General features: G+C 31.9%; 2 protein-coding genes across 3 annotated transcripts; both read right to left on the minus strand.

The window, feature by feature from the left end:
* Window positions 1–1320: 1320 nt before the first annotated feature.
* LOC105139508 (uncharacterized) lies at window positions 1321–6336 on the minus strand. Of its 2 annotated transcripts, XM_011045971.1 has the most exons (4): window positions 6122–6336; window positions 3489–3569; window positions 1686–2068; window positions 1323–1605 (listed from the first exon to the last, which is right to left on the minus strand). In XM_011045971.1, exons 1-3 carry the CDS (start codon window positions 6278–6280, stop codon window positions 1694–1696), a joined length of 615 nt encoding a protein of 204 aa, XP_011044273.1. In that variant the 5' UTR covers window positions 6281–6336; the 3' UTR covers window positions 1323–1605; window positions 1686–1693. The 2 variants fall into 2 exon arrangements, with proteins under 2 accessions (XP_011044272.1, XP_011044273.1); XM_011045970.1 differs by having other exon boundaries at window positions 1321–2068.
* Window positions 6337–15803: 9467 nt separating this feature from the next.
* LOC105139509 (Nucleotide-sugar transporter family protein) lies at window positions 15804–19115 on the minus strand. The gene is made up of 6 exons (XM_011045972.1): window positions 18911–19115; window positions 18207–18442; window positions 17935–18119; window positions 17657–17857; window positions 17326–17487; window positions 15804–16418 (listed from the first exon to the last, which is right to left on the minus strand). Exons 2-6 carry the CDS (start codon window positions 18334–18336, stop codon window positions 16089–16091), a joined length of 1008 nt encoding a protein of 335 aa, XP_011044274.1. The 5' UTR covers window positions 18337–18442; window positions 18911–19115; the 3' UTR covers window positions 15804–16088.
* Window positions 19116–19341: the final 226 nt, after the last annotated feature.

Here is a 19341-nt window from a genome sequence, read left to right on the forward strand (position 1 = left end):
ATTCTTATCGATTGTGAATATAAACATTAAATCTAGATTTCATAATTTAGATAATGGATGCGGTTCGCGCCTAAAGTTGGAACATGATGAACTCGATAGGTTACGCGTGTTTGTCACCTATGCACTCACTCAAAAGCATAATTCTAGACCAGGATGCTAATTGCAATGCAAAACCTACAGTAAACTTTTAAGCCAATCTCGTTGGATCAATGATTGAGGGAGTGGTCTAAAAGTGGTGGCGTTGCATTTCTTTCTCTTCATCTATCTTTCCAAATGTTTAGATCAAATTGAAGTCTCTTAAAAGTGATTCGTAAATATGCTTTAGGCGAAAAAAGACGAGTTGTGCGTCATATAACCACCAATACCTTTATCAACTGCAGAGTCGTCCAGGAATTACAGAGAAAAAAATAAAACTAGATTGAGGAAACAGAAACATCAATCATTTTTTAATGGAAGGTTAGCAAGTTGAATGGGATTCTCTTAATGCGAGAACTGAGTGCGAGAGTGAGCAATGCTTGCAGGTAAGCTGCGTATTCATTTCCAGCCAAGCCAATGCAAGGAGAGACCTGAGCATGTGGGATTGGGATGGCTTTGGACCCCATGATCATTGTCTGATATAAGATTAAAAATCGCGCCTGTCACCCTGTACCAGCAGCTGAACTGCTACTCTGGCAGCAATCGGAAGGTTCATATCTTCTGTTACGTTATTTGTTTCTTTGTTAGTTTGTTTCTGGGGGATGGTACAAAATACAATTCATAGCATTATTGAAGCTTGAGCTATTTACGTTGGGGACTCGCTATACACGTCAACTAGTTCTCGTTTACAATAATTGGCAATTCTAAAAATTACGGTGCGGTGCAAGGTATATTGGGCACCTTGTAATGCTGGTGTTGAAGGCATGAAAGAATGGACAAGGCTCAAGGGAAATCTCATAATCCAAGGAACAATCAAACCAGTTGATTTTATGTCTGGTGCAACAGGGAATGTCGGGGGAAAAATGAAGTGTAAAACCAGTTAATGCCAAGTAGAATATATGAACAGGGACCTTTTCAAGCTAGATTCTTTCTTTCATCTGAAGATTTTCAACTACTTAAAGCAATCTAGCATTGCACAAACGAATGATTCGTAACATTGTTTTTCCCTTTCCTATGCAACTCCTTGATGGTATCAATGCTTTAGACTGTCTTCTTAGCATTATAATTTAAACTTCAGCAGAATAACACATACTGAAGCAAAATCATGGAAAACACGTATCAAAAGTGAAAACTACACTTGCGAAATGATCATCAGAAAACACATCCTAATAAACCAGAACATCATGCAGAACAAAACATTATAAGACAATGCAACAGGTAATACCAATTTATAAGTAGTGTGACCAATTCAACAAAGCACTTTACGTATGACATAAACCAAATTAACCATTTAAAAAAAAAACAACAAAAAAGATAAAATGATAGGTTATGGTGCTCATCGTATAAGCATTCTGCTCCATAAGAACTCACCATTAAGCTTTCCTTCACACGCTTCAACAAGTTTAACAGCATCATGTGATTATTCTAGAATGGAGTCACCATTTCCATCTGCTTTCTTCCTGAAGAGAACTGCAACAACCAAAACAGCAACATAACTGCAACAGCCATCCAAGTCCCTTAACCAAAACATGGAAAGAAGCTTGCAGGACCTGCTATCTTAGATGTCCATAGAGGAATCATTGGAACTGGGAGGATTAGGATCCCTGTTATGGTGTTGAAGAAAGTTGGGCTCATTGTTGCGGGTTCCATTTCCTGAGGGTGAGCCACCTTGCAGACAGTAGCCTCCCTGAGTAATGTGATAGTTCTGGAGACTCCGGCGAATGGGGCTCGACAAAGCATTTGAGAAAACTGTATTCTTGGGTTGTTGATCACAGTGTTCAGAACGAGTGCCCTGAGCAGTAGCTGTTAGGCCAGATGAACCTGAAGAAACCAGAAAGGTGGAATTTGTGAATGGAATAGGTTGGGAAGTCTGATGTTGATGTGGCGTTCTAGGGGACATTGATGGTTCTTCTCCACAAAAGTCCAGTTCATTCTGCGTCAAGACCATAGCATTTCTCAATTTTAAATAAAATCAAGTTATTATCAATACGCATACAAGACAATCCACTTCATTTCAGATCTCAACTAAACAATAAACATGGATAAGTTAAATAGCCAACAAAGAACTGTCTTAGCCACTCATAACACACACAGTCACACACACACATGTGCATCCAAAAAAGGAACATAAAACCCAGAAAAACAAAAAGATAAGAAAAAAATAATAATAAAAATAAATAAATAAACCAAGCCTATTAGACATACACCAATATTCATTGGATAGCTGTGTAAAGAAACATCTCTGTTACACTAGTGCTCAAATAAGAAGGTTTTACTTGTTCAGGTGACTGGAATGCAATTAATATTAATTGACAATCGAGTTGATCAAATCCTCTTTTATGCAGTGTTTGCAAACAAAGCTCAAGTAAAAAAAGTTTTACAGTGTTTCAAGTGGCTGGAGCATGATTAATTTTTTAATTGACATTAAATAAATAAAATTATGTTATATGCAGCCTTGGCAAATAAAGCCTCTAGCTGTGCGCATGCCTAAGTCTCACACATAGATCGAAACCCAAACTCCAATCTCTTCCAAAGTAGCAAAAGTAAGTCCTGCGATATTTTAAAACAAGTAAATCACATTCCAGATTAAATGCAAACCAATACTTCAAATTCCTTCTGATGTTTCAAACTGGGAAAATATGATGCAGCATACAAGTTTCTCTTTAACATGGCTTTCACGTGTCTTCCATTGGAGAAGATAAGATAACCAACGCATTAGATGCACTATTAGCTCTACAAAATAAACAATAGGTTTTTCAAATGCCAATTGCAACAGAACTCATTGCATTCACAATATCCCTGTTTTTGATGAAATTTTCTAGGCATTCTGTTATTTGGTAATGCAGCACTGTATCCAGCAGTGTTAAGGAGAGCTGTCTCCTGGAGCAGGAAAACAAATTAGAGGATTTAAGGTTATCTTATAAAACAAATTAATATTTTGGTGCATCACATTTTATTTATTGTTATTGTTGGCCTCATACTACTTATAGAATAGCCTGTATAATAGCTAGATCTCCTATACCAAGAAACGGAAAAAATTGAAAGACAGTTATCAGACACATCTTAGACAGTCAACGACAAAGTTCATCTTCATGTGCTACTGTAGATGTAAAATTACCATGTTGTACATGAAGATGTTCTCAGTATCATGATGAACAATGAATTCCAGGGAGACTATCACTCTAACTTTTAAACAGATATCTCATAATCTAACTGTTGTTTTGGAGCTAAGGAAGTGCCACTATCATTTACACAAGCACAGGAGGCAAGCATATGTGCATGTTGGATATGTCAGTATGCACACAAATGGTCGATTGCAATAAATCAGGCAAAAAGAAATAACTGATACCAACCTGTATGTAATTGATTATATCAACTGTTGCCACTCGAGAACCTCCCTCTTGTTGTCTCCAAATCCATTGATAAAGTTTTTCCTGAAAACAATGAGAGAAGGCTATATCAGAAAAACATCATTCAACAAGAGAACTAAGCTAGTAAGACATTAACAAGGGTCAGTGGATAAAGTCTGATTGGGAGGATATATATAATGTGACAGCTTAAATGGCATTCACCAAGCAACAACCTTCCAATTTAAAGCATCAAGAGAACAAGAGCATCATCAAGAACATGTGTTCTGGGTTATTCCATTGACTCTAATAAGAGAAAAGTTTTATCGACACTGAGTGTGTAGCATGTAGTGTGTAGTTGTTGTGTGCAGGTATAGGTAATGGTATATAATTTGTTTAATCTTCATTTTAGAGTATCTCTATCCCACTGTATTTTCAACTCTGCATAGAGGAAAAGAGCAGTGGGCTAGATTGGAAAAGAAGATAATTGTTCTTAATGTTATAGGCATTTAATTGGTGAAATACCATGCTGAGCTGAATATATTATCTTAAAGTTGAAAAGAACAAAACAGATTTGAATGCAAAAACAAAACTGACCATACAATTGCCCTTCAATCATTTTCACAACCAACCAATAAGTTTAATCCTTACAGTTTAACATGAAACACCATGAGCTAATCTCAAACACAGCAAAACTTCTTAGTTTTGAACCAACACCACCACCAAGCTCCCTAAACACTCTCAATAAGGAATAAACATCTCTAGACTACTTCATCGCTTGCTCAATGTCGATATTCCTAGTTAATGTCTCACTTATGCCAAAAGCATTTCTGGACTGAGTGAGTTATATGAATAAAACTGACAAAAATTGGTTCAAGGGCTCATGCTCAACGACGTAAAAGATAGATGAGAAGTAAGGAAACAGCTTCAGACACAAGAGAATGCAATGATAAAATATGTACACCATCTCGGGAAAAAGTTAGTGATCATAATGTCAGACAAGAATCAACACAGAACACCTACAAAATGATCAATGCAAAGAAGGACCACCTTTAATGGCTTTTCTAATAAATCCATAATACTCCTCTAACGAGTTGGTGCTTAATCTAACTGGTGTAGGTGATCCCGTTCCCTAAACTTAGTATTATCCAGCCTCAAGATTTCACTATAGGAAAAGGATTTTAAACTTCCACGTGAAAAATAGAAAGGTTGCACCTTACATGCTTAATAAGGAAAAGTACAAAATGAAAACTATAACAAAGATTTGTTTCAATTTCAAAAATTTGTATTTCTTTGATAATGTTAACTTATAGTGCCAGTAAGCTTCATCACACATAAATTACAGTCCACATTTTCTTTTCTAGCTCTTCCATAATTTTTTGTCCACTGCCAACAATCAACGAGTTGCTATCATCCAAGACTTTGTGAAAAAATGTCCAATCTTTGGGCCGAAGCCAATCTATAAGAACTCCATTTTCAAGCTTCTCCAATCTTCCCAAAACAGACAAGTTCCAGACCAACGAGAACTGCTTTCCTTTTGTCTTTCAGAGTACCAAAAAGTCTATTCTTTGACACCCATTGATCCAAAATTATAGGAATGTGTTTTTTAATCTAGTCTTATGCTGGTGTTCTAACAGCCCCATCCTCTTAATTTATTAGAAAACAAACTCCACAAAAACTATCTATTTTCTTGTCAAAGTATTGAACTATTTCATGTCTCTCACTGATAGATATCACATTTCAAAACAACACTTTCTCAACATCAAAGTATCACGCAACGCCACAACTTGGAAACAAATGCGAGTTCCTCCACCACCAATTAGGCTAATTATGCTCTTGTATCACCATTTACAATTAAAACCATTAGGACTTTCCATGCTGACATGTAGCTTCACGACAAACCTCTCGTAGTTATGAGTGCTTCACAGCCATCAGCAATTTCTCCAAAGAGGAAAATGAATCTTATAGCACAGATGAGCAAATTCATAATCAAGAGCAAAAACACTGCAACAACTCCAATTTAAAAGTTAACCCCCTAAAAGATTAAAACTTTATTTCAGTCAAGATTATATTGTTTCTCTCCCACACAAAGCATCCAAATAGTCAAAATACCCACATCCCACTTGCTTCCTTAAACGGGAATGGTAGGAAAAAAATTTGATGCTTTGATCAGTCTACCTCCTCAACAGTCGAATTACAATGACAATCTATTCAAAGCACAAGCCAATCAGAAACAAGTGAAAAAGCAAAGTGCCTAGTTCAATTGAAATGATAATTTACAACAACAATTAGCAGAAACTAAAATACCATACCATAACTTCAATGTGAATCCATTAACAAAACCGCATAATGTATCTATCTAGCCATTAAACTTTACAATTAACTCAGAATCGAGCAGCCCATTTAAGTTCACAACAAAAATCGAAATGGGTAACCTTTAAACTAGACTAACAATAATAATAATATATATATATATAAACAAATTCAGTGACCCAACAAAAGGACAACAAAGAGACACAAGCTTGATTGATTAAAAAACAATAACTTTTCCACAAAGAAGAACAACCCCACAAGGAACACATATACACAAAGAACAAGCTGGTATTCTTTAGAGCAAAGAGATAACGAGGGAATCTTACAAGGCCTTGACGTTCACCGGCTTGGAAGGAGAGTTTTTGGTGGTTCATAGACTGTGTATAAAGCTGAGACAGAGAGTTTGCAGCACTGCAAAACGACGCGTACATGGTCCGATCCACCTCGTCCAGGCTTGTTGCTATGGATTTTCTCTTCTTTCCCATCGTTAATAACAGTTAATTAATTAGATTTTAATTTACAGAGACAGATTGATTTTATAATTTAGCTTAGGTTACTTCTTTTTTTGTCGGCTAAAAAAAGGAAAAGATAAATAGAGAGGGTCTCGTCTCTCCTTTTCTCTCTAGAGAAGAGGAGGATGTGGTGTTTTTGGAGAGATGAAAAGGGTATATGGTAAGGATGGTAGGTGCTGATGACACAGTATGTGGACCACTGTCCCCGCCCATAGTAAGCAATGCCCTTGTGCCATTTACATACCAACTCGTGCGGCCTTTTTCACCGTGCCTTTTGTCACATGGGCAAATTTTTCGCTCAAATTTCAGCCCTGATTTGGCAGTATAGAGCTGTTTAGTATTTTTAATGGTGGTTACTTAATATATATATATATTGAAATATTTTTTTATTTTTTTAAATTTATTGTTGATATTAACCTATCAAAACAATTTAAAAATATTCTAAAAATTAATTTAAAATAAAAAAATATTTTTTTATCAAAACACTTTCCAATCACAAAAATAAATAAAATCTTAGTTTTTCCTCTTTGTTTTGTTGATGTTTACTTGTACTCGTAGAAAGAGCTTCTCCCCACACTTTTACATGTCATAAGCAAGCAAGAATCACAATAGCAAAAAAATTAAACTTATGCAGAACAATTACAAGAAAATTTCCAACATTTTATTAACTCAACAATAAGATATATATACACCCGATTGTGTGTTGTTCACAAAACTCGCATAATACATATGAAAACATTACAATTTTATTTATAGATGAATTACAAGAAAATTATCACTCTAATTTCTAATAAATAGTGGATAGTATCTCTCATGTTTTCTATAAATATAATGGCACCCTTCTCTAGTAAGTTTGCCCATAAACTTAGTGGTTTCATTTTCTAGCAAATTTTCCCAATGTTCTCCATAACTTTAGTGGCTTATAGAGCATTCTCAATCATATCCCATATTAATAAGCACATCAACCTTATTTTTGCTAGTTTTCTCTTGTAACTAGACATGTTTATAACTGTAATAACTTTTTATAACATTTTCATAATCATTAGCCACAAACTCACTATTAGTCTACCAAACTTATGCTGCTAAAACTATTATGTTTTCTACTTACTTTGGACTATCCATCATTCAAGTCTAGTTCGTGCCAAGTCAACCCCTTGACTTGGACAAACTATTGTACATTACCTATCAATTTTATTAATATTCATATAAGTTGTCATAGTTGTTAGCATTTTTTAGGTGGTGTGCTTTTGTTAGCGTACTTTCATATCTAAACCTTTGAAAAACCACCCCCGCCAAAAGAGTTTGAAAGTGAGGTTTTATTGTATTTTTCTTTTAAATTACCACAAATCAGTATCTTTCTCCTATAAAACCTCATAGGTTTTCTCTTATTTTAAAAAGAACTCAATTTTTGAATTTTTCTTACACTGGTTAAGTCTTCGATGATCCAAAGTTTTGATGACTCTGTTGTCAAATTTTTTTCAAATTGTTAGAGTTACATATTGTGACTTACTCCTCTCAAATTTTATTAATCTTTATGGAATGGTTTTAAGTAGCTTACATGAAATGTGAGGTGAAACTTTAGCTACTCTAACAACTTCAATCTATATACCATAGCTCCTATTTTTTTTCATAATTTCAAATGCCTCATCATATCTCGACATCAACTTTTCGATGCCTTGTTTTTTCAATAATATTTTTTCAAATTTGAAAAGTCAATTAAAGTAACACCTTATCACATTCATTGAAATCTAATACTCCTTTTTATATCTATATACTTTTACATCATATCTTGTTTTATATAAGTTATATTGCACTTGTTCAAACAGTTGTTATATTTTCCTAGAAAATTTATGTATGGGCAGACTTTTACCACTAGATTTATGCATTGTAATCTTTATGAGTGTTTAGGGTTGTGCCCTAACACCAACTTGAATAGGTTTGCTTTAATTGCAAAAAACTTGTGGAGATTGTAGAAAAAAAAATATATTGCCCAACAACTCCAACGCTTCATTATTATTATGTAATGTCTCTAGTGTTCCTTTAACAAAGCATTGATCCTTTCAATCTGTTAATCGATTTGAGGATGGTTATCAGTAGAGAACTTCATTTAAGTCCCCGTCAAGCTAAATGGTATTGCCCAAAATATACCTATAAAATATATATTATGATCATTAACAATATCCCAAAAACTGCAAAATATTTCATTATATTTCTTTAAAACAACCCAACATCAACCTTAGTCATACACATTCTTGAAGCATCAATAAACAATGTGCACTTAATGGATCTATCTACAACTACCATTATAATATTCATGCCTTCAACTCATGAAAAACCTTACAATGAAATTAAACCCAAGGTTTTTTTTCTAGAATATATAGTGGTTGTAATAAACATATTATTTTCTACCATAAATTATCTTATTGGCACACAAGATAAATTTTTAAGTATAAATCTACATCTCCTTTCATATTTTGCCAATGGTAAGTTTGGGACAAAAAAAAAGCCTATATCATTTCCCTCTCTAGGTAGATATAAATATTTTTGTGGTTTCATACTTAGCACATAAATTCAATCTTTTTTTACATAAAGAAGGTTATTTTATAACCAATATTTTAATATCATTCCTTATCGTATAAGATCAACTAGCTTTTTATATGTTATATCTTCTGTAATAGCATGACAAAGTTGTTTTAATATGTTAGACTCCACTTATATAATAGCAAAAAATAGTAGCACGAACATAACTCCAACTCAAAATATTCACAACCTAATTATGTTTTCTTGACTTGTGATCCTATACAAAGTTATACTCTATTAGTAATTCTTTCCATCGAGTTTGTCACTATGATAACTTCTTTTAGGTCTTGAAAAAAAATGCTTGTTATGTTATCTATCTTTATTATAAATTTTATCCCCTACAAGTACACCTTCCACATACCAAGATAATACAATATCATAATCATCTTTTTTTCATGTGTCAAGTATTTTTTCTTGGTCTTATTTAATTTCTTACTCTAGAATGCCATTAGATGTCCAACTTGTATTAGAACCGTACTAATGGTTTTATCTGAAGCATTAGTATGTACTTCAAAAAATCTATCAAAACTTAGCAGTCTCAACACTAGATAAAACATCATTATTTTTATTAATATCTTAAAAACTCTTTGACACTCAACAAGTCATTCTCACCTTTTATTATTCTTTGATAATTTTAAAAGAAGGCTTTTCTTTTGACTATAACTTTTAATAAACTATCATTGGTGGTTTGTAAGTTCTATAAAGGATCACAACTCTAAAACTATCTTTTATGTTAGCCAATTAAAAATAGCCTGCACTTTATTAAGAACCATTCTCACTTAACTCTCCCGAACTTAATGACCCATGAAGATAATTTCAAATATTGCAAACTTATTTTTTGTCTTTACATATAACTCTTGTTCATAAAATCCATGTAGAATTTATATACATAGAACTTTTTTTAAAATGCATTATATGATCTTCAATTACCCTACCCTGGATTACAATATCATTCAAATAAATTATGACAAAGTTATCTAAATAATCATACACTATATTATTTATAATGTTACAAAAAAATTGTTGGGGTATTTGTTAAATCAAATAACGTACCTAAAAAGTTATATGCATTATACTTTGTTACACATGTAGTCTTATCTTCATCACCCCTGATAATTTGCATTTACCCATATCTAGACCACAAGTTCACCTTTGTAAATATGAATTCCTATATAATATATCCATAAAATCCTGAATTAAAAAAAATTTAATATTTATTCTTGATCGTCACCTTATTAAGTGATCGATAATCCAAACACATTCAAAGTCTCCAATCTGTATTTTCTTATAATAAACTTGGAGTACCATATAGAGCTATAGAATGATCAATGAATTTAATGTCAATCAACTATTTTCTCACTTTTACTAACTTTATTTGTGATATTTAGTATGAAGGATGAGTTAATAGCTCAACTATTGATAGTAATTGTATTCGATGATCAATCTTAGTCCTTGGTGGATGTTGTTTTAGAGGTTTTAAAGATATTATATCTTTGTATTATTCTAACACATCAGCAATAAAACTTGGGAGCTTTGCACACTAATCCATTTTCTCTATCCACCAAACTTTTTATATCATTAATGTTATTTTTCATCAAAAATTTATAGCATGGAATAAATATAAAGACACATTCACTAGAAATCATGATGCCATTGAGGTATGGCATTAAAGTTATTTTGACCTTATTCAAAAAAAATCAAGGCCAAGAATAATGTCAAAACCATCTAAATTCATCATCAACATATCTTGTCTTCATTTCCATTGATATAGGACTATCGATATATTGTAGGTCTTGCCTAATATTTTTTATGCCTTTATATTTACTACAATTATCATGATATGACTGTTTCTAACTCACATATTAAGTTTTTTCACCAACTTGTCAACCACAAAAAGATAGATCACACCCAAATCTAATATTATATTAACATCCTTATCATTTATTATAATTCTAACATAAATAAGATTATTTAAAGCTCTTGGATTTCTTTTATGTTATGTTAATTTATGTTAAGTCTTGCTCAACAATACTAGATTTGTTGGTCAAATCCATTAACTTGGCTATTAAACAACTCAGCTCACACATGGGATTTATATTGTGACTACTTTATCACTATTGCTAATTAAGATGACATTCAAATTCTTCTTCTTTAAATATTCCCTCATGAAGTATGATTTTTCATAAATAAAATTGTCTAAGTTTGGTTTGACATCCTTTATTTTCCCACCTAATTGTTTAGCCTTGTCTTTATCAATAACAAACTTAGATGCACCCCACCAAACTTTTTCTTTCTTTTTTACTCCTTTTCCTTTTGTCTTGGATTCTAAGAAACAGACTACAACATGACCCTCTCTTATGATAGGTTTAAAGTCCACCACACCATTGACAACAACAATGATAAAGGATAAATCTTTCATTTTTTGTCATCTCAACTCAATATATGACCATTGTTATAGTCTCAACATAAAATTAAACAGCTTTTTTTTTCAATATATTTTTAATATTGATATTTAGAGAATTAAGCATATTCTTGAATTAACTTATCTTACTTTAAGATCTCCAATTCATCTTATTCCAGCTAGGAAGTATTATTCGGCAGGAATTGTTCTTTCAATTTTTATTTCAAATGCTTCATGTCTTAATTTTAGAGCATCCAACATTTAAGTTCTTCTTAATTCTTATTTTGTTATCACAACTTTGCATTACATGTAAGTTACTTTACAATGATTTTGATTTGCTCATCCACACTGATCTTGGCCATGCTAAATTATTATTTTGAGTCCCAAAGATAGTTTTCAAGTTTCTTAAAACTTCTCACCTTATAAAAATATTTGGTTTAATTTAACCTTATAAGTATTTACCTCAATATAAGTGTTTTCCACTGCTTTCTATATGGCTTGCAATTTTTTTTTTAGTTTTTGCTGCCAAATTAATATACAAAATTTTAGTCTTTTCAGCATTTTTGATGGCTTCTTGTCACTTATCTTTGATAAAGCAAACTTCATCCTCTAAAATTGACGTATTAGACTTTGAAGTGTTGTCAGTCTCTACTAAATAGTTTTCATTATTGGCATAAGAATTTGGATTGCATAATTTTAAATGTAAATATGCTTTGATATAACTTATTATAAAGATAATTTTTTTATTTAAATCTTATCCTCTATACAACAATGTAATCCCACTAAACTTAGTTTTTCCTCATTATTTCACTAATATTGATAATTTTTTTACTTAAATCTTAGCCTCTATACAACAATGTAATCCCATTAAACTCAGTTTTTCCTCACTATTTCATTAATATTTACCTACAACTAGGTGTTCAGTCAACAAAAAAGGTTATCCCCACACTCATACTTGTTATTAGCAAGTGAAATTTACACAAGTAAAGAAACAAAATTATACACAATAATTACAAGAAGATCCCCAACCTTTTAATAACTTAACAAAAGGATATACACAAATATGATCATGTGTGTGCTATGCACAAAACTTGTACTCTATATAGCAAAAAAGTTGTGAAAATTAGTTTGTGCATAATCAGGCTAATTTGAAAGTTTATTTATTGAAATTGGTTTGTTATTATAATTATATAATTGAGATTGGTTTGAATTAAAAGTGCCAAGTTGATTGAATCTATATTAATTTTGAGTTACTGAGTTCTTTTCAATTAGCGATTGGTTTGTTTGGTTTAGTTCTAAATTGAATTCAGGTTGTTATTGAATTTGGTTTTTTATATTAATTGGGTTTGAGTACAAATAAGAAAGGAAATATCTTCATCTCATAAAAGATTTAAGTTATAGTATAAAGGAGATTGTGATGATTCAATGTCAAATCTTTTTTAGAAAAGAGGGAATGATGATAACCATCAAGTAACATCATATGATTCATTACATATGTTAATTTGGTCTAGTACAAGGTTAAAAAATATGGTGATTAAAGAAACATTCAATGGGTAACTCAATATATTTGAGCCTTATTTTCTATAAAAGTTATAAATTCAACTTGTTTTTCTACTTACACATGGATTAGACTTATTTTTTTAATGTCCAGTTTTTTTGTTAATAAGAATAATTTTTTAATTTGATCATTGGATAAGGTTGAAAATTTTTGGTTAAAGATTTTAAAGACTATGTTTTTTATTAGGTTAAAATTTCATAGTAATCAAACATTGAGAAGGCCTTACGATAAATCCTATAATTTATTGTTCAGGATTTATAATATTTTCCTTAATGATTTAAGATTCTTTTCTCTATTTTATTTAGAACTCTTGTGTTATTTTTTTAGTCTTATTTAGAATGTTTTACCTAGTATATATAGGATTTTTTAACTTGTATTTAGGGAGATGGATTGATTATTCAAAAATAAAACTTATTTTAGAGAGTTTACTCATATGCTTTGTTCTTTATGGAACTTTAAAAAATTATCAATGATTTTTTATTTATGGTGTTCATCCTTATATCTTCGATTCTTGGTTTGTTATAATCAATGGGTTGAGTTTTTCAACTTTTTACCATAAGTTTTTGATTCTTTATAATTAACGGGTTATAATTTTCATTTAATAACTACAATTCTTTGATTCAGGTAATCACTTGGTCATATTCTTTTCAACTTGGTTTTAGCTTTCTTATGTAATGTTCAGTTTAAGTTCTTGTTATCTGGGTTTGCATAAATTTATGGTATTAGAGTTTTCTCTAAAATCAGGTTTTATCTATCTATATTTAAATTTTGCTTTTGTTTTTGTTCTGAGTCTTGTTTTCTTTGTTAGGTTTAGTTGTTTGTTAAAATTATTGAGTCTTAGTTCTTGTGTCTTAAATTTCAACTTATTATATGATTTAGCTTAGTGCTGCGTTTTCTTTAAATTATATATAAAATAAAAGGAGAAAAGTTATCTAGTATTTATGTGTATGTGTAATCACAAATCAAAGTTGTGAAAATTGATTTATGTTTAATCAAGTTGATTTGAAAGTTTATTTATTGAAATTAGTTTGTTATTGGGATTATGGAATTGAGATCAATTTGAATTAAAAATACCAAGTTGATTTTGGGTTGATTAAATCTATACTAGTTTTAGGTTTTTGACTTCTTTTCAATTGGCAATTGGTTTCTTTCGTTTTATTTTTAATTGAATTTGATTTTTGGTATTGATTGAGTTTTGTGCATGTAAGAAAGAAAAGATTTCTAGCCCATAAAAGATTAAATTGTAGTTTAGAGGAGACGATGAGAATCATCAAAAAACAACATAAGATCCATTGTACTTTTTAATTAAACCTATTAAAAGGTCAAGAGTTAAAACGATTAAAGAAGCATTTAATTGAATAATTTAAGATATTTAATTTTTATTTCTTATGAGATTTGTGAATTCAACTCAACTTGTTTTCAACTTATATGATCTAGTGTTGTAGGGAGTTTTTCATTTTCTATGTGTACATTTAATATGATCTTGTATTGCTGGTAAAAAATAACTATGAACTAAAAATTTAATGTGTATATTTTTAATAAAATAAATGTGTAATTATATGTACAAATGAATATATAAAAAAGTTGGTAAAGCTAACTAAAAAATAAGTTGAAAAAATTATGTAATTACATGGAAATAATTTATTTATTTATTTGCAAGAAGAGTAATAATTTAAATTGTATTGAAACAGAATATTTTTCTTGTGTAATCTCTTATTTTTCTATAATATGTTTTTTTAACAAAAAAAAATATAGCTTTCCAAGCTATGTCTTTGCTCTGTAAAAACTAAAAGCAATTAGAATATATATTTTAAATGCTCATGTGAGTTTTTAAAATTTATTTTTTAATTAATTATATGGTAATAAAAAAACATTTACAAGAAAGTCAATGTAATTCTTTGTTTATTTTACCAAATTTTTGTTTATAAAAAGCATAATTTATTGAATAAAAAAGTAAAAACAATTCAAAAAAAAAATTGGCTACAGCTATAAAAACTTGAACTTCATCTTCAGAGAATAAAATATTTTAAAACTTAAGAGTAGAAAACCCTGCAAAAACTACAATTTATATTTCAACGCACCTGAGCTCATCAAGCTGGCTGGCTGGCTACTTGGTTAGTTTTGGCGTGTACGCTTGGGATAAAATTTGTTACTTCGAGTACTTCTCCAGAAAAGGAGAAATAAGAGGAGAGCACCGACTGTGGCAGCCAATAAATTTTCCATAAAATAAAATAGCCAAAAAAAAAGAAAAAAAACCCAGCACAAGTTAGATTTTCAACGAAGATGGTTAGAGGGGTCAAAACAAAAAGTTTGAAGTTTGAAGGACTGAAACGCTATTAAATAAAAGTTCGAGAACCGTCCCTTCGAACCCTCAGGATTTGGTAAGTGTTAACGTTGTTTAGGAGGGGATCGAATTATCAATTATAGTGAAAACCCGTGAATTTAGGTGAAAATCATCTATCATGCTCACTGCTGAACTAGCTAAAAGAAAGCAAAACCACCGCACTGTGGTTGACAAAACGTTTCGATCGTGATTCAGTTGACGACTAGATGCCATGCTATTCGCTTCGGAGGAGGCTAATTTTTTTAATATAAAAAATGATGCTAGGTTGTTAGAAGTATAAGTAACAGTAAATAGATCAAATATTAAAAAATATATATAATACGAATGAACCCCTTGAAAAAATAGTATTACCCCTAATAATAAACTTTGTTAAATTTTTTAAGAAGGGTAAAAGTATAATTATAATGTTTTATTCTAAAAACTTTTGAGCATCTTGAATTTTTTTAATGTTTTTAAATTATTTTAATATATTAATATTAAAAATAATTTTTTAAAAAATATATATTATGATGATATATTTCTAAACAAAAAAAAATTTGAACAATTACTGTTATATTCCTAAATATGCTTTAAGTCCAGAAAAAAAAAAAAAAACAATCCCTTTGAAATCATGTGGACAATAATGTAATCACAAAACATTTATTTCCCATTCGACTTGAATAAATTACTATGAATAATATTCGTGAGACAGAAGAAAATTTTGCAGGGAGCCTAGTCCTATCCTAAAGCATCCCTTTCCCTGATAGGATCGAGTACAAAAATAAAAAATAAAAAATAAGAATTATAGAATCGAGGAGAAAATAATTAGAATCGAATGGCAAGGTTTTCTAATCTCAAATGATTGACAAGTTGCTGGAATTAGCTGCCCTCGTATGCTTAACTTATACTACATAAACGCTTAGACTTTACCATCATGTTCATTGGATTCTGACAAATTACTTTGTTTTTGTTGTCTGCTTGTAGGAAGAGAGAGGCTCCTGCGCTCCTTTCCTCCAGGCTTAGATGAGGCATTGCTATACCAAATCATTCCAGCTACAGCTATGGTCATGCCCAGAACCACATGTAGATTAAGACCATCTTTTCCGAAGAAAAAGAATCCCATGATAAGCACAAGGACTGTCTTCATATGACCAAGTACTTGAAAGGACACGGCGGTGAATCTGCCAATGCAGATGAACTGGCTTAAGTTGGTCCCTACTGCTATGATGCATGATAGAACGATAAACATCTGTACAAACCAAGATCCAGAGAAAAATGTGAGATGGGATTCTGTAAACTTAGGTAAGAAAATTGTGATCACACACAAACAGAACAAGGATTAAACAAATGTAAAAAATTTCCCGTGGCCTTTTATAAGCAAATAAAAGGCGCACACACGTGTATAGCAATTTTATGCAAAGCAATACTGCTACGTAAAAATAGAACAGCAAACACAAGGGGAGTTTATGCAAACGGCAACCCTTAAAAATAAGTAGCGGTATAACTTGTATGCGAGATTCAAAGTCATCATCATACTTGTTAGTAGAAAATGGTCACACTATTATTATGGTTTTTAAGAGTACGCCATAGGCTCTAGGAAATTTTCATAGCAAAAACCAGGGTTGCTTTTCCCTTACTGTTTAACTTTCCTTGTTAAGATTGCATCCCACTAGCTCTTTAGGTACAGATTGCATGCGGATTAACTGCATTGAAACCTCATAATCTTTCTGCTGACAAGGAAAATTAAATTAACACTTTCAAATTGGCTACCCAAATTGGGGTTTGTAAACCCCAACATAGCCCAATCATTCCCTTGTGAGCCAAAATTCAAATTGGAGTGTCCAAGGCAAAAACTAGTTAGAAAACAAATGAAACTATAGACAAACATATAAGCACATCTGGACATCAGAATGATGGGCTACAGCAACAAGCATGTAGACAACTGGAAATACAGATGCACCTATATGACGTTCATGTGATTCCTAAGCAAACATGGGGTACAAAAAAGTGAGCTACTTTACAGCATAAACATGTGGAAAAAAAATGAGCTACTTTACAGCATGCATAATAATCTGCAAGAATGACAAGTGTATCCAGATTACAGCTAAATTACGAAGACGGTAAAAAAAAGAAATCAAATTTTTCTGAATTCTTACCACAGAGACTGCATTGTAGTCATACGTGTCGATTCTTTTGTTTGTCAACCAGTAGTCCAGAAAGGGGCCTAATAATAGCAGCGTTGCAGCCTGGGATGGAGCAGTGTGACCCAAGAGGTTGAAAGAACTTAGTGAATACTTCCTTTGGAGGTAATGTACATACTGCAAGAAATCATTCAACAGAGTTATAAGAGGAGCTGCTTCTGAATGGTATATGCTATTTTAGTGAACTGAATTGGTTAACTCCAAGATTTACAATGATAAAACTTCTTTAAATTGAAATTTAATAGGATAACACATGTAAAAAAAATAGATGTTCATAAACACTTACATACTGTTGCAGAGAAGTGCTCCAAACTGCAATGAAGGCAGCAATGAATCCTTTGGCATTAACACTCACATCAGTGACAGTGCAAACACCAACACCCAAGAGAACAACTCCTATACTCAGCTTTGTATCTCGCGAGTACCGAATCTTGTCAAGCAACACTTCCAACAGGCAGGATACAGGAATTATACTCAGCTTTGCAATCTGACAGTTAAAACAAACATGTGATCAACATTGTTGCAATAAATCGACAGCCAAAAGACAGTATGAAAAATATTTACCTGATAAAATCCCACTGAATTCCACATTAGACTAACATTCATTCCAACAATAGAGAAATTTGCAAAGACAACAAATTTTAAAAGCTCAGGGAAAGGTAGATGAGAAGCTCGGATGTATCCCAACCACCTTAAAACCCCAGTCATCAAGGTCGTGGTAGCGAAATGCATACCAGTTAGTGTCGTGGCTGCAAGAAACCATAAAAAGGAAATATCAAACTACATGTCTCGTGAATGCATAAGCAAATACGAGAAAACATGAGAAGCAAGCTCACCGTAACTAAAACCATAAGTAGCCATTAAGGCTTTATTGACAATGATAATCCCAACAGAAGTGACAACATTGAACATCCAGGCACCCACATCGGCAGCTCCTTTTTTATCAGCCTTGCTAGATGGAGCCATCCTAATTTACTTGTCTCAAAACTTTAGATTTTGAAAAGTTCCAGAACACTTATCCTTGAGCCTCCAAAGGCAACCCCATCCACATTACAATGAGCAACACGCTTCTCTGAAAACATCAAGTATAAATGGAAATCAAAATCATGGTTAGCACATGAGTTGCCAACCATTATTTACTGCTCCTCCATCTCCTAAAGGAAGCTATATTTAGGGTTTAATTAAAATTAGCCTAACAATTTATTTATTTTAAATATGTTTATTTTGGGCAACAGATGTCAATCTCAGTAATAAAAATACTAAGATCTAACTACTACAAGAATCTCCTTAATCAAACAGTAGTTATGAGATCAAGTAATGAAGGACAGATGAGATACGAAAATTCTAAAACAAAAAACCAGATCTGCATTGCGTTACTATTTTTGTGGTCGAAACAGAATTCAACAATTACTACAACAGATCTCACTCTCTGTAAAAATCAGTTGATCCGTCTAAAAGATTACACAATTGTAGTAATTAAATTTTTTTTTGTTTCTTCAGAAAACGTGAATTCTACGGTGTCAAGAAAAAATGCACGTACCGCAAAGAGGAAGCTGGGAGGTAAGGAATGGCGGAGGACGCTATTGGGTGTCCAATTATATGCGTTTTTAAGGAATTTGCGGTCACCCTTTCTTCCCCCCCTTTCTTTATTCTGTTCTTGTTTCTGTTGAAAAGATGAAGATTGGTAGTGAGAGTGGGAATGTGAAGTTCTGTAAACTTGGAGACCCTGACTTCCCTACACATGCCCATCACCTCCAACCAGCTCACCCTCTCAATTTATACTTTTCTTTTCTCCTTTTCAGAGTTGAAATATTACTAGAGATCGTAATATATATATATATACTGATCGGAATATAGATGATACTTAGTCATCGTATCCGGGCTATGCTATTCTATACTGATTTATAAGTATAGGTCACGGAGAGTTGTGTAAGTTAACGGTAATAAAAGTGCAGTAAATTGTGGAATAAA

Source organism: Populus euphratica, unplaced genomic scaffold (assembly GCF_000495115.2).
Source record: "Populus euphratica unplaced genomic scaffold, PopEup_1.0 scaffold202.1, whole genome shotgun sequence".
NCBI lineage: Eukaryota > Viridiplantae > Streptophyta > Magnoliopsida > Malpighiales > Salicaceae > Populus > Populus euphratica.